Genomic DNA, 26835 nt, shown 5'->3' with positions numbered 1-26835 from the left:
TATTTAATTTCTATGGGCCTTAAATTTCATAAGCCCTTTATTTTGTGGATCCTTTTTATTGGAGCCTAGGCATATTAGATTGAAAGTATGAAGAATATGTTAGAATGGCCAGGAAACAAAAATAACAGTTCCTGCTTTCAAGAATATTAAAATGCTTTCGAATGGGAAATAAGCAGTATAATAATCACAAGAAGTAAAATTCTGTCTATGAAATTGGACAAATGCATAGAATTGAAGGGGTTCAGAGGAGAGAAAATGATGCCCAGGCATGAAGAAAAGGGGGAGAGAGACACGAAATGGTTCACAGAAACATGTAAGAATGTAACTGGGAAAGGAGGCATTTGAAAACGAAGACATAAGGAACATACATACCATTAATAAAATAAAAAACTAAAAAATACAAGTGATATATTTAGAAAACACTAAATCTAACTATAGCATGAAGATGCAGGTAAACAGAATGGAAAGTAATAATATGCCTGTTAAGGTTGGCTTAGCTCAGAAAACCTCTATCTCCAAGCTAAAGAATATGTAATTACTATTAGATAAAAAATATATATATCACTATTTGATCCAATCATCGTTTTCCATTGCAATTTAAGTAATAACTATTACACCAATGCCACAAGAATAAATTAGTTCAGGTAAAACTAACAATTAAAATGGACTTACATATGATTAGATCTTCTTCCTCTATTTGTTTTCTTCCCTATTACTGGAGTGCCAAAGTGTTCGGGGTTGGTGAGGGGGAGCTGGTCTAACGTCTGTGGGTGAGAACATAAACCCATCAATAGTCATTATTTTGCAAATTATTTTTCCTTTTTAAACAAAAAAAAATTCAGAATGTTTAGATTTTGAATTTAAAACTATTTCTAATGAAACAAAATTGCAACTTTTCTAAGAAAAACTATATTTTGAAAGATATTAGAATAAGCCTAATCCTAAAACAACCTTAACAAAATAAACCCTTGAAAATAAATTTAGTTGTTCTTTTGACCATTTCAGTATCTATTTTGAGACTGTTGGACTTCTAAAAATGATTAAAACATAACACAAATCAATCACAACTCAGTAGAAATATAGATGTGAGGGATGATACAGAAATCTTTAAGAAGGTAAGTACTAAGTTGACTATAACTGGAATTCAAATTTCTCTCCATATAGATGCAGTCATAATCCATAGAACAGAATTCTTATTAAAAAACAAAAATCTAAAATCACATTAGGATTATTAGCATCAATTAATAATAAGGCTTTATATAGGCTATATTACTCTGCAAATATTTCCTGCAATAAATCTTTATCAAAGAAAATGTAAACATTTATTTTTTGTGTAGCTAGCATTTTAATTTATTTTCCTATTTAATGTTCAACATTCACTATTTTGTTGGTATTCAGATAAAAATCAATGAGTGAACATTTTTCTGGTAGTAAACTGACAAACTGCAAAAACTGACAAACTGATAAACATAAAAAAATGTCTGTAGCCTCTAAGCAAAAATAATGATTTCCAGACAAGAGGCTAGCTGATACTTGGATACAGATATAAGAGAGAAACATTGTGTAATGGTTCTCTTGTTCCTTCAATATAAGACACATCTTTAATTTTCTTTTTACATTGTTTCCTTTAAAAAATAAGTCTGGTTGTGGTTACTCCTTTAAGAAGGTGGAAAAGGGAGAAGACCATCATCCAATTGATGTTACACAACACAGAGACAAGGCTGTGACAAAATAGGAACGAGAGGAGAACCTTACTGGAAAAGCAGGTTAAGAGCAGGGAAGGAGAGCCACCTGCATCCTACATTTTAGAAGAGGCACTTATATAGCAGAAGTTGGTATGTTGGGTAAATGTGAGCAAACTCACATCATAAAGGGATGCTAAACAATAATTGTAGGAAACTTAAAAGGAACATCATACCCAATTTTATGTTTCTGGGTAGATACTACAAGTACGTTTCTACCAAACCATTGGTGAACTACACCATGGACTAAGCACTGTGATGAGCTTTGATGCTGGTCTGAAAGGCAACATGGCATCCCCCAAGGGCCACATCAGAAGGACTCAATGTAGAAGTTGGACTGAATGAACTGTTAAGCCCTACCTCAAAATGACATGTATCCTTAAACTGAGGACTGAAATACACTGATAGAAAAGGAAGTAAAGGCTGGTCACCCAAGACTATGGAAATGGTGGGTCATTTGGACCTTGGGTGGGACCCCTGGGCTCAGTGAGTGTCCAATGAAAAAAGGATCCAGAACCACCATGTATTTCATACCACAATGTTTCCCTTGCATTAACAGGGCAGGTTTTAAGGTTAGGCAAGGATATGTACTTATAATAATTAATACAAGAAATTTCCCCCTAGAACCAATTCCCATGCTCAGTATAAACAGAGCTGAATAATTAAGAAATCGGTGGATTTCTGGAAAGATGGAGACCAAATAACACATACCAGAGGGACTCTGCAGAAATCAGCACAGGAGACCAACTTATGGGTCACAGGAGGAGGACCATAAAGATAAGTAGAACATATCTACTAGTTTTTCAAAAGCTGTAGACTTTTGCCTTATCACTGTAACCTTAGCCCCCGCCACAGTCTCGGCCAGAGCTGGGTTTTTTTTGGCGGGCCAAGGCCTTTACTTCAACACAGCCACAGCTAGCTGCCACCTCTGGGCAGGATTCAAGCCCCTCCAGTGCCACGGTAAGGCAACTGGGTCTCAGCTATAACTTTACTTTTGTTTCTCTCTTCTTTTTCCACCCCCAGTCTTGAAGGGCTCAGGTTTCTTATTGTTGTTTTTTCTATTCTCTTTCCTCTCATACACCACTGCCAACCTCCCTTAGCCTAGGGACAATTGCACCTGCTCTCCACCAACCAGGGGGAGTTCTGCCCTCTGCACTTAACACAGGGCTGGGGCAGCCCGCCCACTTCCATCCACAGGGGAACTCTTGCCTACCCTCCAATGCACAGTAAGCTTCTTGGAGAAAATTCCACCCACCATATCCCCCAAATCTCTGTTGCTTAACACATGGCTGGGGAAATCCCACCTGCCTCCCACAAGATGGAAACTCACAGGTACCCTCCAAGGCCACAAAGGGAACTCCTGCACGCCAATTGGGGAGCTTCATTTGTTGGAGTAAACCTCTGTCTTCTATAGCTATGAGGCTGGGGGAACCCCTGCCTGTCCTATGCAGTCCCACATGCTGAGGGAACTGCCTCCCTCCTGATTTAGTGCCTCACACAGCCTAAGGCAGCTCCACCAAAAATCTCCAGCACTCTCCGTTCCTATGGGAGCCTCTGCCTGATCTATTCAGGGATATATCTGATCAGAGCACAAGGGAGCAGATGAAGTGGGAGGAAGAGAGAGTGGAGCACATCATGGCTCACCAAGCCAAGAGGTCGACGTTCCCAATATTAGAACAGCCAGTCAACAAAGAGGACCACATGGCCGGCCTCACTATGAGACATGACATCCATCACTGACCCATAGCCCTACAGGCGACAACACTGGAGACACAGTGAGGGAATCGCACTCGATCGGAGCCCGCCACACCGAGGCAAAACATTATGGGGGTGCAACAGAACAGCAAGGGAATGGAGCGACGAGATCCCCAGGGAATGCTGAAGGTGTACTTTGGGGCCAGGATGTGGTGTCCCAAAAGACTGGACTGGAAAACACTCCTAAAGGCCAACAAACAATCCTTGAACTAACTATAAGCTTTTCTTTCTTGTTGTGTTTTGTATTGTTTTGTTTTTGTCAGTTTTGTTGCTTGGTTGTGCTCTGTCTTGCTTTTGTGCATGTGATTATCTCTGGCGGTCTGTCTAAATAAGATAGGCTGATGAACAATTGGAGGAGAAAACAACGGAACCAATAGATAGTTCCGTGGGGACATGGGAGACTGGGAGGTGGAGGGAAAGGTAGTGGTGTTAATAAACCCAGGGACAAGGGAACAACAAGCGATCCAAATTGGTGGTGAAGAGGGTGTGGGAGGCCTGGTTGGGCATGACCAAGGGTAATGTAACTAAGAGGAATTGCTGAAACCCTGGTGGGGACTGAGCATGATAGTGGGACAGGAGGGAAGTCAAAGGAAATAGAAGAAAGGGCTGGGAGGCAGAGGGCATTTATAGAGGTCTAGATAAAGACATGTACATATGCAAATATATTTATACATGAGGATGGGGAAATAGATCTATGTGCATATATTTATAGGCTTAGTATTAAGGTAGCAGAAGGACATTGGGCCGCTACTCAAGTACTCCCTCAATGCAAGAATACTTTCTTCTATTAAATTGGCATTCTATGATGCTCACCTACCCGTCAGAACCGTTGAAGACAAAATGGGTCAACAACTAAATGTGGTGAAGAAAGCTGATGGTGCCCGGCTATCAAAAGAGATAGCGTCTGGGGTCTTAAAGGTTTGAAGGTAAACAAGCGGCCATCTGGCTCAGAAGCAATAAAGCCCACATGGAAGAGCACACCACCAGCCTGTGTGGCCACAAGGTGCTGAAGGGATCAGTTATCAGGCACCGAAGAACAAAAAAAGTCTTATCATTTTGTGCTCACCTCCCTGATATGACCTCTGAAGACAAATGGGTGCGTAAACAAACGTGACAAAAAAAAGCTGATGGTGCCCAGCTATCAAAAAGATACAGCGTCTGGGGTCTTAAAAGCTTGAAGGTGTCAGGGATCAGGTATCAGGCATCATCAGAACAGAAATTCTTACCATAGTGAATGAGCGGGGGAGTGTGCAGTGGAGACCCAAAGCCCATTTGTAGGCCACTGGAAATCCCCTCACAGAAGGGTCTTGGGGAGGAGACGAGACAGTCAGGGTGTGATGTTACAATGATGAAAAATACAACTTGCCTCTAGTTCCAAAATGCTTCCTCCTCCCCCCACCCCCACAACTGTCATGATCCGAATCCTACCTTGCAAGTGTAATTAGACCAGAGGATGTACACTGGTACAGATGGGAACTAGAAACACAGGCAATCTAGGGCAGATGATCCCCTCAGGACCAGTGGTGTGAGTGGCGATACTGGGAGGGAATAAGGAGGGTGGGTTTGAAAGTGGGAACTGATTTCAAGAATCTACATATGACCTCCTCCCTGGGGGACATACAGCAGAAAAGTGGGTGAAAGGAGACGTGGGACAGTGCAAGATATGACAAAATAATAATTTACAAATTATCAAGGGTTCATGAGCGAGGGACGAGTGAGAAGAGAGGGTCAAAAAATGAGGACCCGATGCCAGGAGCTTGGGTGGAGAACAAATGTTTTGAAAATGATGAGCGCAACGAATGTACAGATGTGCTTTACACAATTGATGTATGGATTGTGAAAGGAGTTGTATGAGCCCCTAATAAAATGATTTTAAAAAAAGAACTTCCTACATGAAGGATGCAAAAGGTCATTAAAAAGAAAGAAACTATCAACATGAATGTCAGAAGAGACTCCGAAACCTGCCATTAATTAAAAAGGAACAAAGCACATGGAATAAAATGATAAAGTAAAAAAGTTACGTAAAAAATTTCAAAGAACAAAGTATACAATATTATAATGAAATGTGTAAAGACCTAGTTAGGAAACCAAAATGGAAGAACACGTTCTGCATACTTTAAACTAAGAGAAAGAACTCTACAGAAAAGATACAGTGATTGAGTTACAATATTGAAAATTTCTATAAGCAAAATTTAATGATGCAGTAAGCATCAAAAGAAATAAAGAATACACAGAGCCAATGTACAAAAATTAATAACACTGAGATTATTTTTCAACTTTGCTGTTTAAATAGTGAAAAGTTTTAATTTGGAGCCATTCAAAATCTGACGTATCACTCTACAGAGGACTGCCGAAAATCCAAACAAATTCAGATGAGGACATGGAAGGAAGAATATCATTGCTGATGTAAGATGAATCTTGCCTCAGAGCAAAGAAACCAGAAGATGTTCCCTTACATTTTCTTGACTATGCAAAGGCAATCAACTGCGTGGAACATAATAAACTTTGGAAAATACTTTAAAAAGTGGAAATTCTAGAAACTTCGTGTGTTTATGTAGAACCTGTACATGGAACAAGACACAGTAGTATAATAAGAAAAAAGGAATACTGCATGGTTTACAATCAGTAAAGGTGAAATGTCAGGATTGTATTCTTTTAACACACTTAATTCAAGCTCCATACATAACAAATCACTTGTGTCTTTTAAAAAATCATTTTATTGGGAGCTGTGACAAATATTATATGTCTCTAATTCAATTAAATCAAGCATAACTGTATAATTCCTACCACCATTAGGTTCTAAACTTTTCTTTCTTCTTGAAGTCTTTGATATCAGTTCTCATTTTTCCCCTTCCTCCCCCACCTTACCCCTCAGGACCTATATTATTACAGTATATATTACTGTATATATATTTTACACCATCCAATATATCCATTCACTTGCAATTCTGTTATTCGCTCCCTTCAAGTGGGGTTATACACTTATCATTGTCAACAGGTCCTGCTTCCGCCCCTTCCCTATCTCGTCTCTTCTCATACCCACAGGGAATCATTACTTCAGTTACTGTTTCTGAAGGGTCATCTAACTTGGCTTTTATGGATCGAACAATCTTAATTATTCAAATGAACATACACAGGTGAAACAAGATTAATGAGTTAAAACAAAACCCATTTAATAGTAAGGGGAGGAAATATTAAAGAACTAGAGGAAAATTATGTGTTTCATCAATGCTATACCACTCCCTGGGTTTATCATACCTTCTGTGTGGCCCTTCTGTGAAGAGCTGCTCGATAATCTAACAGGTTGATTTTGGGTCTCCACGTTTATAACGCTAATTCATGTCAATGTGATTGCTTGTTTCTGAACTTCTGATACCTATTCCCATCAATACCTCATTATCACACAGGCTGGGTGCTTTTTGCATGTGGGCTTTGTTGTTTCCAGTTAGATTGGTACTTGTTTAACTTCAAGTCTATATGAACCCAGACGTTACATCTTTTAATAGCGAGGCACCATCAGCTTTCTTCATCACATTTGCTCATGCACCCCTTTTATCTCCAGTGATCATGTCAGGAAGATGAGTATCAAACAGTGCCACAATATTAGAACAAACTGTTCTTGTTCTGAGGTAAGAGTTAGGTAGAGCCCATGTATTTACCCATCAATCACCTCTCAGTAATTCCTCTTGGATATATCTCAATTGATCAAACGCTACCAGTTATACTACATACACCTCACTGTCAATTTTAGAATCTTTGCTTAACAAATAATTTGAGAAGCTGAAGTATATGAAGAATAATGTGGCATCAGGATTGGAGTGAGATTCATTAGCAAGTTGTGATAAGCAGATAATGCAACCTTGCTGGTCAGAGTGAAGACGACATGAAGCACTTACTGAAAATGATCAAAGATCTTATTACATCTCAATATAAAACAAAAACAAAAACCCTCAACTGGTCCAATGAGTAATGTTATGATACAATGAGAAAATAATAAAATGGTCAAGAATTTCATTCTACTTGAATCCATAATCAATGCTCACAGAAGGAACAGTCCAAGAAATCAAACAATAGATTGCATTGGGAAGATCCAAGATGTTACTTTGCAGCATGCCTAACCCAAGTCATGATATTCAGAATTGTCTCAACATTAAAGGTAAGCTATACCATAGCTAAGGAACACAACAGAAAAATTAATGCATTTGAATTACGGTGTTGGTGAAGAATATTCAAAGAACCAGAAGAACAGACAAATCTATCTTAAAATTAGTACAGTCAGAAAACTCCTTAGAAGCAATGATGGTAAGGCTTCATCTCTCTTCCTTTGGACATGTTAACAGGAGAGTACAGTCCCAGGAAAAGGAAATAATATTTGGTAAAGAAAAGGACAATGAAGAGAGGAATAATTTAAAGGAGATGGATTGACACAGAGGCTCTAATGATGGGTCCAAGTTAAGTAACAATTTTGATAAAGGCTCATGAACAGAGAGAACTTTGTTCTGTTGTAAATGGCTTATGGGCTGTAACTGACTCGACAACCATCAACACCTAAATAAAAATGTACCCAATTCCTGGAAACACAGAGTAAGTCTGATCCATATTAAAATTATTTACTCATATTATTTCTACCTTTATACTATAGTTAACTTCTAAGCCATTCCAACTTAAAGTCTAATAAAAACAAATTCAATATTTTAAATATTTTTTCAGATCTAATAAATAAAATCCATCATTTTATATAACAGATAAACATTGACACATCTCAAAACTCCATATTCATTAACTGATTATATAATAGACACACATTCTAGTCAAGTAACGGATGTTATTCTAAGAATTATATGTTTAGAAAATTGTTATTTCAAGAGTGCATAAGTAAAATTTACGACACTTGTCCCAAAGGTGTAAGAGGTTCCTATTTCAAAATTTCAAATTTAAGTCAACAACCATTCTGAAAGGCTTTGTGTAGAAAACAAAGCAGGAGGGTGAAGGTAGACAGCAGTCAGGGTAAGACATAAAAAAAAAATTATAAATGATCAGGGGTTCATGACAGAGGGGGAGAGAAAGGAGAGGAAAAAATGAGCTGATACCAGGACTCAAATAGAAACAAAATGTTTTGAAAATGATAATGGAATATATGCACAAATGTGCTTGACACAATGGATGTATATGTATGGATTGTGATAAGAGTTGTAAGAGCCCCAAATAAAAAGACTGTAAAAAAATGAAAAGAAATAAAAAGGAAAACCAAGCGGAGAAAAAATGGCCTAAAAGACAAGAATATGGTTGAAGCTCTAGAAACTTTAAAATCTTCTAACAAAAAAATGAAAAGTAACAAATAGCATAATATTACACAAAGGAATTGCAAAAGGAACAAATCATAACAAGACTATTTTGGTTAAAAAGCTCATAGACACCATATAGAAGAACAAGCACTTCTAGTTACCTTAAAAAATGAAACTTCAAAACGTTCATGGAAAATACAATATAAAGAAAATGGATTTAACCACAAACTTTTGTAGTTCCCAAATACGTAAATTTTCATTGAATAAAAAGGAACAGGGAGGAAGAAGAATCAAGGAAATAAATTATGAACCACTATCAGGAAATACCTAGGTATCATGTAAACCTACAGGGACATGATAGAATCAGGATAAATGGAAATTAAATCATTAAGGTATGAAAAATACCTTCAAATCAATACACCTAATAGTTTAATAAATAACATGAAAAGATTCCAAATGATACTGTTCTAAATGGTGATTAGAAAAAATGTTTCTACAATCATGCTTGATTTAATTTAATTATGAATTGCTATAATACCAGTAAGAGCTCCCAATAAAAAGATTTTAAAGAAAAAATCCACTTAGAAGCATTACGGATTAATTTTTATAGATTGGGCTGGAGAATATAACACTTAAAATATAGTTAATTTTAAAATTCTAAAATGCTAAGTACTGATTACTACAACCCTGTGATCTCTCAATTCTTTGTAGATTAACATCTTTTAATATGAGTCTTGGTGCTAGACACTTTTGGTTTGAGATTTAGCCTTTACCAACAGTTTCCATCTCGGTAACTGGGATTAATAATAAAGTTGTGAGATGATGTATGTAAATCACATAGCAAAGTCCCTGACAAGTATTTATATTTCATTTACTTATCCAATTATTTAATCAGTTTCTACTCTGTGCCAGGCACTCTTCTAGTAATTAGTTGTGAATTAATTCCCTGTCCTTGTTATACATTCTAGTAAGTAAGGCAAGCAATAAAAATTTAAGTACACATACATATTTTGTATTATGAAGAAAACTTAGTCATCATAAAATGATGAAGAATAATGAAAAGTATGGAAGCAGAAATCACAGGGAGGAAATTGGATAAGCAATGATAAATTGAGGAAATTGCCATGAATGAACTAAATTAGAAAGTGTATGAATTGATCATTGTAAAACTATCTGCTTTATAAACTTTTACCCTATTCACATTGAAAATGTGTGTATACACACATGTATATGTGTGTGTATATAAAATTTTAAGTAAACAAAGGGACTATTTCAGAAAGGATAGCCAGAGACAAGGCTGCTTTGAGGAAGGCTGTAATGCTGTAGGCTATCATAATTATTAGTTAGGAATTGCATGTAGTAGTCATAGATATTTTATAACATGATTCAAATGAACTAGATACCAGACATCTTTTTTCTATAATGCCTTAAAATCGTAATTGCTTATATAAAAGACACTTGCAATTCTGTGATGTTCACCCTCCTGGAAAAATCCCTGAAGACAAAATGAAAGCATAAACAAATGTGGTGAAGAAAGCTGATAGTGCCTGGCTATCAAAAGAAAGCTGATGGTGCCCAGCATCTGAGGTCTTAAAGTCTTGAAGGTAAACAAGAGGCCATCTAGCTCAGATCTCTGAAGACAAATGGGTGCATATGCAAATGTGAAGAAAACTGATGGTGCCCGGCAATCAAAAGATAGAGCGTCTGGGGTTTTAAAGGCTGGAAGACAAACAAGCAGCCACCTAACTCAGAAGCAACAAAGTCCACATGGAAGAAGCAAACTAGCCAGTGTGATCACGGGGTGTTAAAGGGATCAGGCATCAAAGAATAAAAAAAATCTTATCATTGTGAAAGAGGGAGTTTGCAGATTGGGGACCCAAAGCATATCTGTAGGCAACTGGACATCCCCTTACAGAAAGGTTTCGAGGAGGAGACAAGCAAGTAACAGGGTGCAGTGTAGCAACAATGAAACATACGATTTTCCTCTAGTTCTTCAGTGCTTCCTCCCCCAACTATCATGATCCCAATTCTACCTTACATATTTGGCTAGATGAGAGGATACACACAGGTACAGATAGGAACTGGAAAGTAGGGAATCCAGGACAGATGATCCCTTCAGGACCAGTGTTGAGAGTGGAGATACTGGGAGGGTGGAGGGAAGTTGAGGTAGAAAGGGGGAAACGATTACAAGGATCTACATATAACCTCCTCCCTGGGGGGAGGGACAGCAGAAAGTGGGTGAGGGGAGACATTGGACAATGTAAGATATGACAAAATAATAATTTATGAATTATCAAGGGTTCATGAAGGGGGGGAGAGCAGGGAGCGAGGAGAAAAATGAGGAGCTGATACCAAGGGCTGATACCAACATTCTCAGAGTAAACGTTTTGAAAATGATGAGGGCAAAAAATGTACAAATGTGCTTGACACGGTGGATAGGATATATGGATTATGATAAGAGTTGTACACCCCCTAATAAAATGATTGAAATAAAAAAGATATAGCGTCTGGGGTCTTAAAGGCTTGAAGTTAAATAAGCAGCCATCTAGAAGAGAAGCAATAAACCCACATGGAAGAAGCACATCAGCCTGTGTGATCATTAAGTGTTGACGGAATTGAGTAACACACATCAGAAGATCCAAAAACAAATGACAAAAATCATTTTATTGAGAACTAAGGGGGTCAGAGCAGATACCCAAAACCCATGTGTAGAAAATGGGCCATCCCGCACAGAAGGGTCACCTGGAGGGGACGAGTCAACCAGGGTGCAGTACAACAACAAAACACAAATTACTCTGTTTTCTTGAGGCTTCTTCACCCACCACTACCATGATTCCAGCTCTGCCTTTTACTGTGAGCTAGACTGGAACATATGCATAGGTACAGATAAAGTGATAAAAGCTCACAACACACGGAATCCAGGAACAGGAATAACAATACCAGGAGAGTAAAGGGAAGGTAGACAGAGGAGAGGAGGAAGGGGGAACAGATTGATCATCGTGATCGACACATAACCACACCCCCTACTCAGGGAGACAAACCGCAACCATGGGGAAAGGGAGAGGCGGTCACCGTAAGATATGAAAATAATAATAGTTCATAATTTATCAAGGGGTCATGTGGGAGATAGGAGGAACTGATAATAAGGGCTCAATAGAAAGTAAATGTTTGGAAAATAATGACAACATGTGTACAAACATGCTGGATACAACTGATGTATGGATTGTTATAAGTGCTGTAAGAGCCCCAATAAAATGATTTTTAAAAAAGACAGCAACAAAACTAACCCAATATATTTTCTTTGTGAAATAGTGCTAAAACAAACACTTTAAGCATAAAGCCTTAGTGAGGCTTAGACTGGATTTGATTAAATTAGACTGGGTTAACATTTTAATGCATTTTCCTGATTATCAATTTACTTATCTGAGGGGAAAAAAAGTGTTTCCTACAACGTTCAGACACAATGATTTAATAAATGATTACTTACTTCACTTTCAGCAAAATGTCTCTCTCCTTTCAGGCACAGGGAAGACCGTCTAAGCGTCTTCTCATCTCCATCATCAAAAACTATGAGAGGGGTAAAAATGGAAGCTACTGAAAAATTTTTCAAATATTACTAAGATGACACAGTATCATTTACCACATATACTCATGTATAAGCCAAGTTTCTCAGCATATTATGCAGTTTTTGTGGTAAATAAGGTGCCTCGGCTGATATTCAGGTTGGCTTATACTCGTGTATATATGGTATTCTCTGAGTACAAAGCTTTTGTTAAAAACATTATAAATTCAGCTAACATTTTACATGTTCCAAGGAACCACTTCAAATATAAAGAACCAGAATATATTTTCTAACTTATACCAAGAAAGAAATTTCTAAATTTCCTTTCATTTCCCATGCAACAGGAACACACAAAATAAGTAACCACTTCAAAGGATTTAATTTAAATACTAATGAACCATTCCCAGCGTGATAAAGGAAACACAAGTTTTCCTATTAGATATTGACAGATATAGCTAAGGAATTGATAACCTACAAGTACACTATGAACATAAATCAAAATGTATTACTCTAATATCACAGATAGTTTGTAACCAAAAGTATCAAAACAAGTTGTCTTTTCTTGACACATCATCCATCTGAAGGAGTGTTTCCATCTCAATAACCATCCCTCCAAGGAACTCTTTAGTCCTGGATTACACCATCTCCAAACAGCAGCAGTTCCTTCTTTTAGGGTTTATATCATTCCTATTCAATGTTGAGTTTGGGGAACAAAAGAAGTTCTGTGGATGGTGAATTCCTGTGAAAATTCTTATACAACATTGTGATTAAAAAAAAAAAGGTACAACTTTCCTGACTTTTTTTCTTACCAAAGCAGCTTTCAATTTGCTTAAAGGTCTTCTTGACAATCCTGTTTCCTTGAGAAAATCTACCACAACTATCCTTTTGAATCCTCCCCAAACAGTAACCAAAATCTTTCGGGCTGAACTCTCTGCCTTGAATTTAACTGGCCCAGAAGATCTCTTCGGAAACTATTGTTTTGACTGGATTTTTGCTCTCTGACATATATTGGTATATATTGGTAAATCCCAAACTAATCCCCGTGATTCATAAATGTGTCCTTCCTTGGCCTAATCTTGTTTAAAACACTGAAGGAAAAGTCAGCTCTTCAAGTGTGCTGATCTTCATGAACTGTGTTTGACACCCTTCCTGCTAAAAGATGGTTGAGGACAAGGTGCTCACTTTGCAATGAAAATGCAAAGTAATGTGAGGTCCCAACTTTAAGAAATATCACATTGAGGTTAATTCTACCGTCTCCTTTCTGGACATTAGACCACTTCTTCTTTCATTGAGGTTGGCAGTTTTCCCACTCATGGATCACCATTGAGGTCACCCTAATCTTCCTTAAAATGCTTAATCCATCTTAAAAGTTATTGTTTTAAGTGGGGCAACATTACTGTAAAGTTGTTGCAAAGCTTCAATTATTTGGCAAGATGATTACTTGAGTTTTGTTAAAAAATTATTAGCCCTAACCTCAAAATAATTTTTCCCATGAAACAAAAAGTATACTTGAAATATGCCTGAAATAGATTAAGTGTGTAACTGTGAGAAGTTGTCTGCAGTTTTCCACTGAATGCAGAAATAGGTTTTCTTTGTAATACATTTGTTTATGTATGAACTGGAACTAAGGTAGCAATACTTTTTAACTTATCCATATCCAAAATAAATGCAAGATATATGCACACCATGTTCACTGCTGAAATATGCACAAAAGAAAAGTATGGGAAGAACTCAAGTACCTATCAATGGGTGAATAAAATGTGCTGTATACACACTTAATTTACTTAATTTGTCTGTATATAGATACATACACAAACGGCAAAGATAGCACACATATGTAGGTGTATGTTTAAACGGCTATTCTAAAACTTTGAATATAATGTAGTCTATGGAAGAATTACTAAAATAGTACAGAATTTCAAGATGGTAAGAGAGTGGGTGGGGGAGGAAAGGACAAGAGGATACCAAGGGCTCAAGTAGAAAGAAAATGTTTTGAAAATGATGTTCGCAACATATGTACAAGTGTGCTTGATACCACTGATATAAGGATTGTTATAAGAGCTGTAAGAGCCCCAATAAAATGATTTAAAAAAGAATAAATAGTACAGAATTCCTGCATCGCCTTTACCCAGTTCCCCCTTGTATGCTCAGGTGGTATCTACTAGGATCTCTACTATACATACTTATGTTCCCATTTTAACTATTACATATTCGGGAGTGAGATATTTTAGGACTATGCAAATGTTTTATTTCTGTTAAAATTTTTTGCACTCACTTTAGTTTCCATGTGTAAATGATGCTTTTGATAATCACTGTGAGGTTATAATGGTGATTTTCTATTCAATTCTTTCTATATTAATTGAAATTCTGCAAGGAAACGTTGTCATGTCTAGATTATTTTTCATTCTAATGATATTCAGGATGAGCACAAATTTTCGAACTTAAAGATGTAACCCATCCAAAAATGATTCAAAATACTTCCAAAAAAGGAAACCTAAGTTGGTACCCTGTATCAGAAAACAGAAATAAATGAAAGGGGACTTGTATTTACAATTTGTAGAATTGAATCAACTTGTTTTTAACAGTACCTTCAGACTGAACACAAATTTTTCTTGAAGTTTAACACCTAGGTTTTTTAAGTGTTTGCATTTATGTTACTTTGGGGAAAATTTGTTAAATTTTTGAATAAAAAAAAAAGATTGTGGAACCACTGAAACTAGGGCCCACAAATACCCTTCAGGCTTGGAAGAGAACTCACCCCAATGACTCAACTTTCAGCCAAATAGGTAGGCTTATAAGGTGAATAATTACACAAAGAAATACACAGTGAAACCATATGAAATCAAAGGGTAGCATTTTCCCAGGGCTAAAGTTTAAAAGGCAAGAAAGTATAGGAAAAGGGTAGATGAGAATGGTAAACACAGAGGAAATGGGGACAGTGTGATCACAATACAGAGATCACAAGGAACGTCGTGAATCAAAGTGGGTATGGACTGGTAAGTGGGAAAGAATTTTCTCTGTAAGTTTTCTCCAAACTATAACACAAAATTTTCAAAAAGATCAAAAAATAACACTGATGGTGGAATAAAAGCTACTTATATTTTTTAAAATTAAGTAAAAAATCTTATTAGAAAATAGATTTGTAATACTAATAGAAGGAAGCTTTGTAAAACAATATTCAAAACTAAAACTACAAAGGAAAAGAGGACTACATGAAAACTGACTAGACATAATCCTCACTTATCAAAATTGTTGAGTTCCAAAGATAGGTCATTATGTGAAAATCATTATGCAAAACTGAAGGATTAAAAAATTGTTTTCAGATCATTCATTTATTCAATTTTTGAAAAATCTATATAGTCTGAGAAATAACAGCTAAGATATACTGACTTATTCATTACTGTTACGAGTCCCGTTATTGCAAAGGTAGATAAAGTAAGCTTGTGTGACTGGAGTACAATGCTTATCAATTTCCCTTGCATGGCCACCTCTGTGTCTCCACTCCCTACTGCATTGATGATCCCAGAGACTACTCTGTCTGCCCTTTGGGTTTGGTCAATCAAGACTTCTTGCCATTACACCTGCCCTCTACTAAAGTGGAGGTTTCAGGTTCAATTTGGTTCACTTTGGGTTGTCATTTAACTCATACGCATTTCTTAAAAATACCATTGCCAATGTTTCTTCCCTTCTAACCACACAGTAATTTTGAGCTGCAGAGGCTCAAGCTTCTCATGAGCTGGGGACCTAATAAAGGACACCACTGACTGGATACAGCCTGTGTGTCTGTCTGCAGTCTGTGGTCATGGAAGAGGTGGGGGCTGAGATGACTGGGAAGAGAACTTCCCAGAGGTCCCCTGGATACCCTTCTAAGAGAGGAAAGCCTGCATTCAGTGCTGCCAGTGATTTAACTCAGTAGCATGGGGTTACTATATACAGAATATAATTATTCAGAGCCCACAAATAATAAGAAAAAGTATTAAAAAATTCCCCAAAGAAGGAAGATGGGAGGAATGGCTCATGACTGAAAAATACATATAAGATGATGTTCCTTTCATTCAACATGTGAATAGATAATCTCTCACTAATGGATGGGGCATTATTAGAAAAGAACCAAGATACTCATTTGTGTACAGTTTGATAAAAAAATACTAAAAAACTAGCTCTTTTGCTGGGCGTCGCGGCACCACCAACATGGGCAAGTGTCGAGGCCTTCGTACTGCTAGGAAGCTCCGCAGCCACCGTCGGGACCAGAAATGGCATGATAAACAGTACAAAAAGGCCCATTTGGGCACAGCTCTGAAAGCCAACCCCTTTGGAGGCACATCCCATGCAAAGGGAATTGTGTTGGAAAAAGTGGGAGTGTAAGCCAAACAGCCAAATTCAGCCATTCGCAAGTGTGTCTGTGTCCAGCTGATCAAGAACGGCAAGAAAATCACAGCTTTCGTGCCCAACGATGGGTGCTTGAACTTTATTGAGGAAAACGATGAAGTTCTGGTGGCTGGATTTGGTCGCAAAGGTCATGCCGTTGGTGACATTCCTGGAGTCTGCTTTAAGGTTGTCAAAGTAGCCAATGTGTCCCTCCTGGCCTTATACAAAGGCAAGAAGGAAAGGCCAAGATCATAAGTTTGATGGTGAATACGTAATAAATTTTCTTTGCCAGAAAAAAAATACTCATAAAATTTGACAAGTACTGGGAAAATAGATATACTTATATACTTTTCAAGGGAATAATACATACCCCTTTTATTTTTTTATTTTATTTTTTTGATATCTTTTTAAAAACATTTTATTAGGGGCTCATACAACTCTTATCACAATCCACACATATACATACATCAATTGTATAAAGCACATCCGTACATTCTTTGCTCTAATCACTCTCAAAGCATTTGCTCTCCACTTAAGCCCTCTGCATCAGGTCCTCTTTTTTTCCCCCTCCCTCCCCGCTGCCCCCTACATACCCCTTTTAAAAGGCAATTTATTTTTAGCTTTTATAAAAGGCAATTTTTATGAAATATTATAAAACCTGTAGTTCCCTTCCAGCAATGCATTTCTTAGTACTGTATTTAGTAGTATATGTAGTAGGATAAGGAGCCCTGGTAACACAGTGGTTACATGTTGGGCTGCAATCTGCAAGGTTCCCAGTTCTAAACTATCTGCTGTTCAATGGGAGAACAATCACACTCTTGAGTTAAATAGTCTCAGAAACTCACAGGGCAGTTCTAACCTGCCATACCAGGTCACCATGAGTCAGCACTGACTCAATGGCAGTGAGTTTGGTTTAGGTATAAGGATAATGCACACATATAGTCCAGCATTATCTGTGCTAAAAAAAGAGACAAGACTGGCAACATCAATAAGTACAAATAGATGACATACACATAAAATCAATTATGAAGAAACATAATACTACAATTTCTCTACAATAAACATTTTAAGTGAAAGATATTAGAAATGCAACTGCATAGTATCTATATTAAATTATTTAAATTCATATTACACATTTATGAAATTTCTTCCCTTACCTACAGTATACCAGCTTGCATCTGTTAATTTGTTGATGACAGCTTCTTGATATACACCATCAAGATTCTTCACTTCCACAATAGCACCTACCTAAAGTATTTTTTAAAAGTTAGAAAAATTCTTTTAAGAATAAAAGAACACAACTTTTTTCTTTAGATATATTTATGGTAAATGAAGATTTTTGCCTGGAGGGGTTATATAATCTTAAGATGTGGTTAGTTTGGTTTTTTATTCCTATGAAAGAACAGAAGGTTAAACATAAAAATCATTAATAAAAATAAATCTCTAACTGGTAGGCTAATTGATTCAGAACCCAGACTTTAATTTTAAATAATTATGTGAATCCACATCTGTTAAGGATTTCTTACTAACATGTAAAAAGCAACCATATTAATTTTTATTATATTAAAGACACAGAAATTCTTAATACTCAATTAGCACTAAAATATGTAGAGCAAAACTAATGTGCTCAGTCATCCCATACTTTCTTATAAACAAAATCAGATGCCCTACATTTTTATTCCGCACTATTTAATGTTCCCATTTGTTCATGCTAATTTCAGCTTATACACTTAAACATCAATATACTTACCGTTGGCTTTTTTTTTCCCCCTTAAAGTTCCCCTTTTGGTGTTTAAAGCTAAATTTGACTAAAAGAATTTAGAAAGCTGGGTTCTTTCCCTTTAAAGGAACAAAAAGGTGCTCTAAAAGATACTGAAGGCATCACTTTAACTGTGACCTAATAATGTGTGCTTGTAAACATTACAAAGAGTAAATATGAACCTGTTCACATCAAAGAAAATCAAATGTGTATCCTTCCAAAAGTAACCACCATTACAAAAATACATGTCAAAGGCATAGTTTAGAAAATAAATTCAATATAATAACTTGAGTTTGGGCATCAAAGCCCTATTTATTAGGCTGTGTGACTCTAGAGTAGCTTTGCCTGTACTGATAGCCTCCAGGTGGGCAGTGAAACTCACTATTAAGATGACAGGGTTAGAATTTCTATTTACTTTTTATTATCAACTTTCTGTTACAATGAACATAACCATTAATTATAAATGACTTTTAAAATAATCATATGTTAAAAATATGAAAAAAAAATTTAATATGCTCACTCTTACAAAATCACGAAAGTGTTCAGTCCAATGATTTGGACAAACTGCAACTTTCGAGCTTTTTAGTTATAGGACCAAAAATTGAAAAATCTAAAGAGTGAATTAAGAGACAATTACATCCACATGAAAGCAACACACCAGCCTATGTAATCCAAGAATTGTAAATAATGTGACATCAGAGATTAACTTGTTAATTTGCAGAAAGCGGTGGATGACAGTGAAAGCCCAAAATCCATAGATTTAGCCATCAGTGACTCCCCTCTGATCACAGTCTAGATGTGAACAGCTTTGTTAGCAGAAAACAAGGGAAAGTCGATTATGGCAAGGTATAATTAGGTCAAAATGTACTAACTTATCATTTGATTTTCCCTTAGAACTGGTTTAAAGCTGTTTCAGCTAATTTAAAGAGAGAGAGTGAAGAGAAATCTGGATCCATCCCTTAGGGTATCCCCTTGCACCATGGAGGTGAATACCCTGCTAACCTGCAGAGTGCACTGGAAAGTGGATTGTTGCAGATGCAGTTCTAGTTTTTGATATTTTTTGCTTGCTTTTCGGTTGAGGTTTTTAATCTGTTTTACTTGTTCTAAGACAATTGTACAACTCTTGATATGATTGAACTATTGAATTGAATGATATGTAAACTATATGCCAATAAAACTTGTGAGAGGGCAATGAGGTACATTAATTGATATTTAAGTATTAAAAATTATTAATACATTGTAAACCATCATATGAAAACAAACTACTATATTTTAGGAAAAACAATTACCAAAGTAAAAATATTTTAGTGAGAAGAATGGTAGGATTTTTAAAAATATATTTTTGCAAATTTCTTTTAATATCTGACATAATAAAAGATAAAGGGATTCTCAAATCTACTTCTATATCAAACATGTTGTGATTTCTTGGTTTAATGAAACCAACAAAACTTCAGAAGTTCATGGAAAAAGGCAATTAAGAGGTAATTGAATTTTCCACAAATTTTCTTTATATATTACATATTAAATATATACTTTATATCAAAAGAATCTGGCATCACAGAAATAGGTAGTTTAAAAATGAGTATTTTAGTAGCCTTATAAAAATAAAATATGGTTATTCTTCCTTGGTTTTGTATCAAAATTCATTAAGTGATAGTTTGTCTTTTTTTTAAAGTGGTAGTTTCTTATGACTACTTCCAAGATAGACACTAAAATGATATCAATGAAATTGTTCATACTATTATTATAATATTTAATACTATTATATTAAAATCCACTAATGTATCTTATGTTTGTATCCATCAAGAATTATGTTAACATTCATCATGTACAAAACACTGATTCACTGAATTATGCAGATTCTACATACTGACATATCATTATACAATATAAAAATTTTAGGCTCATATTATTCTCATCAAGCTTTCATTATTATACAAGGTTACAAAAATATTTTCTTTGAAAGCTCAACTTTATTAATAATATACTATTGTTTGCCTTTAGTTGACAGAAATATTTGGCCCATTTTCAAGAATGTATCTGCCCAAAAAAAAAACATTCTGAATGACTAGTATCTCAATTAAGTAAAATGATGTTCCATTAGAAAAGCAGCTATTTTGCCTTACAGGTCAAACACAGGAGTGCTTTATAGGTATCATTCAATCAAATAAAATATTAAAAATAGCACTGTTGAGAAACACTGGGTTGCTAACCACAAGGTCAATGTCTCAATCTCAACAGCTAGCTACTCCATGAGAGAACAATGAGGCTCTCTGATCCTGTAAAGATTTCCAAGGTAAGAAATACTAGTAAGGTCACTGTGAGTTAAAACTGACTCCATAGTAATGGGTCTGGTTTTGGTAAACTCAGTAAAATTAATAATCTTTATTGTTTCATCAATGATATTAAGTAAGTAAAAATAATTTGGGGGATGGGAGTAGAGTTTAAATGGAGAAATCATAGTGAAGGAAAATTATTACTCAGTTTAAATGGAGAAATCATAGTGAAGGAAAATTATTACTCACTTGATTTATATTAAAGGGGCAAGAGTTTTTTACCCATTGCTGATTTTGCACCATCAGTGAAAATGACAAATCTTAATATTACCCCAATTTTAAGAATAGATTTGACCTTATGAACTCCCTTAAAAGAACCCCTAGGAGCCCTCAGATCTCACTTTGATAACAGATGTCTATAAGAAATGACTACCCTTAACCCATATTCTCACGCTCCTTGAAAGGTTATAGAATGAGCTAAGAAACTTTTAAGTCTCTTTAAAAGTTAGAATATATAAGATAATTATTTTAAATATTTCCATATGATCAAGAAAATATCAATACTTACATTTATATAAACTTTATAATCAACCCAATGAGACCCTACAAAACCATAGATGCCAGCAAGTCAATAGCAATTCATGGTGATCCTTTGTGCATCAGCGTAGAAGTGTACTCCACAGGAGTTTCTATGTTAATTTTGTAGAATTAAATTGCCAAGCCTATTCTTCTAATATGCCTCTGGATGGAATTCAACTTGTAATATTACTTAACTGATTACAACATTCAGGTACTCCCATGACTTTTATAGGAATAACACAACTAAATTTATTCATTAACAGACTATTAAGCCGACATAATCCCCAAATGGGTGGAGCATAACCCCAATTTAACAAAACTTCTGTTAAATGACTTTTTTACTTAATAATTAAGTAGTCTAGATATTATTTTCAACTAAAATTTTATTATTGAAAGTTAGTTGATATAAAACAGTCATCAATTTTAGGACACGTATTTCTTCTAAAAAACCATTTAATCCAAATCTGGACACTTTTCTATCAGTTCATAGAAAATTACAGAGATGTTAGGAAGCAATTAAAAATCTACAGACCTTCACCTCCCCAACCACTAAGGATCCATTCCCAAGCACAAAAGAGATATTTTAGTAATCTTGAAACAAAACTTAATATACTTGCCCATGTCAAAACAAAAAACTAAGTTCAAATCGAATACAATTTTTTTTCATAAAGTAAGGAAGTCCAAACAAACAAAATAAACCATCTTTGCCACTATCAGAACGCCTGGATTGTGATGATACAAGGGTAGAAGATGGCTTAAAGCTACAAAGCCTTTACTTTTATTTTTTTAACATTGATCATTTTTTGATGCCAGGAGGGGCTGTGCTAGTTTAAAAAGGCAGTCAAGCAGTGGAGAGATATACTCATAGGCTTATGAAGCAAACCAAAATTAAAGCTTGGAAAGTATATGAATATTCTGTAGAACATGACAAAATGCTTTCATTTAGGTGAAAAGCCTGTCAAAAATTCTGTCATTACCTTGGTCAAATTATGTCATTTTCAATTTCTTCTGTAGGGTTGTTTTGAGGATTAAACGACAAGTGCAAACCATTTAGCACAATGCTAGTACATAATAGGCACTATTAAAGTGTCTCTTAATTTAATTCTCCTAGGCAAGCTAAAGTCCACTCCCAGGATTAAGATGAAGTTGTCTGCTCAAGATAAGATAGACAATATTGGAAACCCTAAATAGAGTCACTACGAATCAGAATCCACTCAATAGCCAACCCAAAACCCCTCTGGCATAAAATCAATTCCAAATCATATATAGGGTTTCTGGGGCTGAAATCTTTACAAGAGCAGATATAGCCTCCTCATCTTTCTGGATCAGCTGGTACCATCAAGGCTGTTGACTTACTGGGTGGGCAAAGTGTACCTAAGCATTTACACCCACATACTCATTAAGTAGTATTTATTTCATTGGCCAATCAAGAAAAAGGAACATCATACAAATATGTTCACTATAAAACTGCTTGACTCCACTGAAAATATTTTATTTCCCATTAACAACATCAATCTAGAGTTCTGAGTTTATTGTTCAATTTTTATTGTTCAAATGTTTTAGATCATTATAAAAATTAGGTCATTTAATAATCACATATGAAATTTGAAATAGTGGCACTAACAATGAGCTCAAATAGAAGAACAATTTGAGAAAAGCACAAAATCAGATAGTGTTTCATTCTGTTGTTCGGAGTCCTTATGAGTCAGAACTGACCGGATGGCAGCTAACAACAAACTCATTTTAGTTTTGGAAATATAGTCAGGCTAAAGCAGATATGTAAAAAATAGTCAATACTGACTTGATAGTCATTTCATTCTCAAATACATTGTTAAGCTTCATTATCACATCAACTTTTATTTATTTTAATATGACATCAATTTAATATAAAATCAAATATAAAAAACACCAATTTTTCCTATTAGTCTTCTGAGGAAATTACTCAGTGAGAATGTAATTTATAAATGAATGCTTCATAAGTGACTGTATGTTGTATGCTTCCTAGCTGCTTATTAGTATACAAAATATATGAATAAATGGATTACCTTTAGTGGACCCTTTATGTGGTCATCCTGAACTTCTACTGTTGAAGAATCATGCCTGAATGTTACCTAGAGATTATAAATTAAATTAGCCATTGCAAAAGCAAGCAATAATTAATATGCTATATTATACATTTTAATACAAATAACTGAAACTAACAATTGCTTAGTTTACAAAGATTTTAATCTCTAAATAAATAAAAAATATTTAAATTGCTACTCAAATTATGTTTTCAAAAATACAAATAACTAATGTCATTATACCTAAATTATTCCAAGTTTCACACTAGCATATATTATTCAGTATATTATGAGTCATATGATTGCTTGTAAAAAAATTTCTTAAAGAAACAGTGAGAAAAGGTAGGCTTATTAGACTGTTAGGTACTATATTGTTTGTTGTCAATGTCTATTTTATTAAAAAGTAGCAGCAGCAAACATTTACTAACCATGAGAGTGCACAAAGCAAAGTAATTTAATGGCTACTAATTTAATGGTGATTCGAATCTACCTAGAGGCCCTGTAATACTAAGGGCTGACAGTCCACTTCAGAATGGTCATAATCACTGGAAACCATATCAGAATCACAGTTCTACATATTCTGATAGACATGATGTGGGACAGAGACCTTGATCTGGCCTTTTATGTCTAGCTTCCTGAAAATAATTGTTAGAATTTGCCAGTAATCAATATGCTTGGGGGTCCCAAAGACATAGGCATAGCGAACACTAAGGTCCTCATAATTAACAGTCAGTTTGGTGGTTTAAAATGTACAGACTTGCCTCAGAAGACAGTCCAGCTTCTGAAAAGTTACAGCCATCAAAACCCTATGAAACAGTTCTACTCTCTACATAAGAGGTTCCAGGAAGGAATATCAATGGAAATGTTTCAACAACTGATGAAGCACTGGAAGCACTTACTCATCTATGCGAGGATATCTACAAGACAGCTACTTGCCCAAATGACTGGAACAGATGGATTATTTTTATACGTTCCAAAGGTGACCTAACAGAATACTCAAATTATAGGACAATGTCATTAATATCACCTGCAAGTAAAATTTTGCTGAAACTCTTCCAGCAACAGTTTTAGCAGTACACTGACAGGTGTGTAGACCAGATTCAGAAGAGGACATGGAAAAAGAGGCACCATTTTTAATGTCTGGTGGATCATGGCTCAAAACCAAGAATACCAGAATGACTTGACTTGTGTTTTAATTACTATGCTAAAACAGTACACTGTGTGGACAATAACAAACTATGGATAGCTTTGAGAAGAATGGAGATTCTAAAACACTACATGTCAAACCTGTACATGGATCAAGAGGCAGCTAGGGGAACATAACAAGGGTATGGTATATGGTTCAAAATCAAGAAAGGTGTGCATCAGGGATTTATCTTCTCACCATACGTATTCAATCTGTAATGCTGAACAAATAAGCAGGAATGCTGTCATTGATAATATGAGGAAGAACATGGCTTTCAACTTTGGAAGAAGACATTTATTTACAAGCTGCAGTATGCAGATGACACAATATTGCTTGCTAAAACTGAGGACAACTTGAAGCACTTGCTGATGAAGATTAAGGATTGCAGCCTCCAATATGGATTACAACTCAATGTAAGAAAACCAAAATTCTCATATTTGAGAAAATTAGGTAACACCATGATAAATGAATAAAGATGCAGTTGTCAAAGATTTCACTTTATTTGGATCCACAATCAATGCTCATAGAAGCAGCAACCAAGAGATCAAACAATGTTTTCTTTTTTTTTTAACAATTTATTGGGGCTCATATAATTCTTTTCACAGTTCATACATATACATACATCAATTGTATAAAGAACATCTGTACAGTCTTTGCCCTAATCATTTTTTTCTCGTTTCTTCTTTTACATTTTATTAGGGACTCATACAACTCTTACCACAATCCATACATATACATACATCAATTGTATAAAGCACATCCATACATTCCCTGCCCCAATCATTCTCAAGGCATTTGCTCTCCACTTAAGCCCCTTGCATCAGGTCCTCTTTTTTTCCCCCTCCCTCCCCACTCCCCCCTCCCTCATGTGCCCTTGGTAATTTATACATCGTTATTTTGTCATATCTTGCCCTATCCGGAGTCTCCCTTCCCCCCTTCTCTGCTGTCCCTCTCCCAGGGAAGAGGTCACATGTGGATCCTTGTAATCAGTTCCCCCTTTCCAACCCACTCACCCTCCACTCTCCCAGCATCGTCTCTCACACCCTTGGTCCTGAAGGTATCATCCACCCTGGATTCCCTGTCCCTCCAGCCCTCATATGTACCAGTGTACAGCCTCTGTCCTATCCAGCCCTGCAAGGTAGAATTCGGATCATGGTAATTGGGGGGAGGAAGCATCCAGGATCTGGGGGAAAGCTGTGTTCTTCATCGATACTACCTCACACCCTAATTAACCCATCTCCTCTCCTAAGCCCCTCTATGAGGGGATCTCCATTGGCCGACACTTGGGCCTTGGGTCTCCACTCAGCACTTCCCCCTTCATTTAATATGGTATATATATACATATACATATACACATATATTCACATACATACACACACATATCTTTTTTTTTTTTTTTGCATGATGCCTTATACCTGGTCCCTTGGGCACCTCGTGATCGCACTGGCCGGTGTGCTTCTTCCATGTGGGCTTATTTGCTTCTGAGCTAGATGGCCGCTTGTTCAGCTTCAAGCCTTTAAGACCCCAGACACTACCTCTTTTGATAGCCGGGCACCATCAGCTTTCTTCACCACATTTGCTTATGCACCCATTTGTCTTCAGCGATCCTATCATGGAGGTGTGCAGTCAATGATATGATTTTTTGTTCTTTGATGCCTGGTAACTGATCCCTTTGGGACCACTCGATCACACAGGCTGGTGTGTTCTTCCATGTGGACTTTGTTGCTTCTGAGCTAGATGGCCGCTTGTTTATCTTCAAGCCTTTAAGACCCCAGTCACTATCTCTTTTGATAGCCGGGCACCATCAGCTTTCTTCACCACATTTACTTGTTCACCCACTTTGGCTCCAGCCGTTGTGTCAGGAGAGTGAGCATCATAGAGTTCCAATTTAATAAAAGAAGGTATTCATGCATTGAAGGAGTGTTTGAGTAGAGGCCCAAGGTCCTTCCGCCACCTTAATATTAAACCTATAAATATAGACACATATATCTATTTCCCCATCCTCATATATATATTTGCATGTACATGTCTTTGTCTAGACCTCCATGAATGCCCTTTGACTCCCAGCTCCTTCCTCCATCTCCCTTGACTTTCCTCCTGCCCTACTACCATGCTTCATCGCCACCTGGGCTAGAGTATACCTCTTCTCTAAGCAACCTTACCCTTGATCATTTCCCACCAGGCCTGCCACTCCCCCTTCTCTACCATTTGGGGTCCCATGTTTTTCCCTTGTCCCTGGGTTTGTTAACACCACTTCCTT

The 26835-nt window shown here is 36.2% G+C and overlaps 1 protein-coding gene and 1 pseudogene across 5 annotated transcripts in view; one reads left to right on the top strand and one right to left on the bottom strand.

The window, feature by feature from the left end:
• Window positions 1-26835, bottom strand: part of ARID4B (AT-rich interaction domain 4B) — a 166131-nt gene that overhangs the window by 80038 nt on the left and 59258 nt on the right. For all 5 annotated transcript variants that reach the window (XM_075532238.1, XM_075532251.1, XM_075532244.1 and 2 more), the window contains exons 4-7: window positions 23372-23437; window positions 17870-17960; window positions 12270-12349; window positions 673-764 (exon numbers count right to left, since the gene is read on the bottom strand). In XM_075532238.1, the coding sequence (XP_075388353.1) occupies window positions 673-764; window positions 12270-12349; window positions 17870-17960; window positions 23372-23437 (329 nt within the window). The remainder of the gene's footprint in view (window positions 1-672; window positions 765-12269; window positions 12350-17869; window positions 17961-23371; window positions 23438-26835) is intronic.
• Window positions 16536-17023, top strand: LOC142437469 (small ribosomal subunit protein uS12-like; annotated as a pseudogene).

The sequence above is a fragment of the Tenrec ecaudatus genome, chromosome 1 (genome assembly GCF_050624435.1).
Source record: "Tenrec ecaudatus isolate mTenEca1 chromosome 1, mTenEca1.hap1, whole genome shotgun sequence".
Classification (NCBI taxonomy): Eukaryota; Metazoa; Chordata; class Mammalia; order Afrosoricida; family Tenrecidae; genus Tenrec; species Tenrec ecaudatus.
Note: the sequence above shows the minus strand (reverse complement) of the source record. Positions and strands in the feature narration are given on the sequence as shown.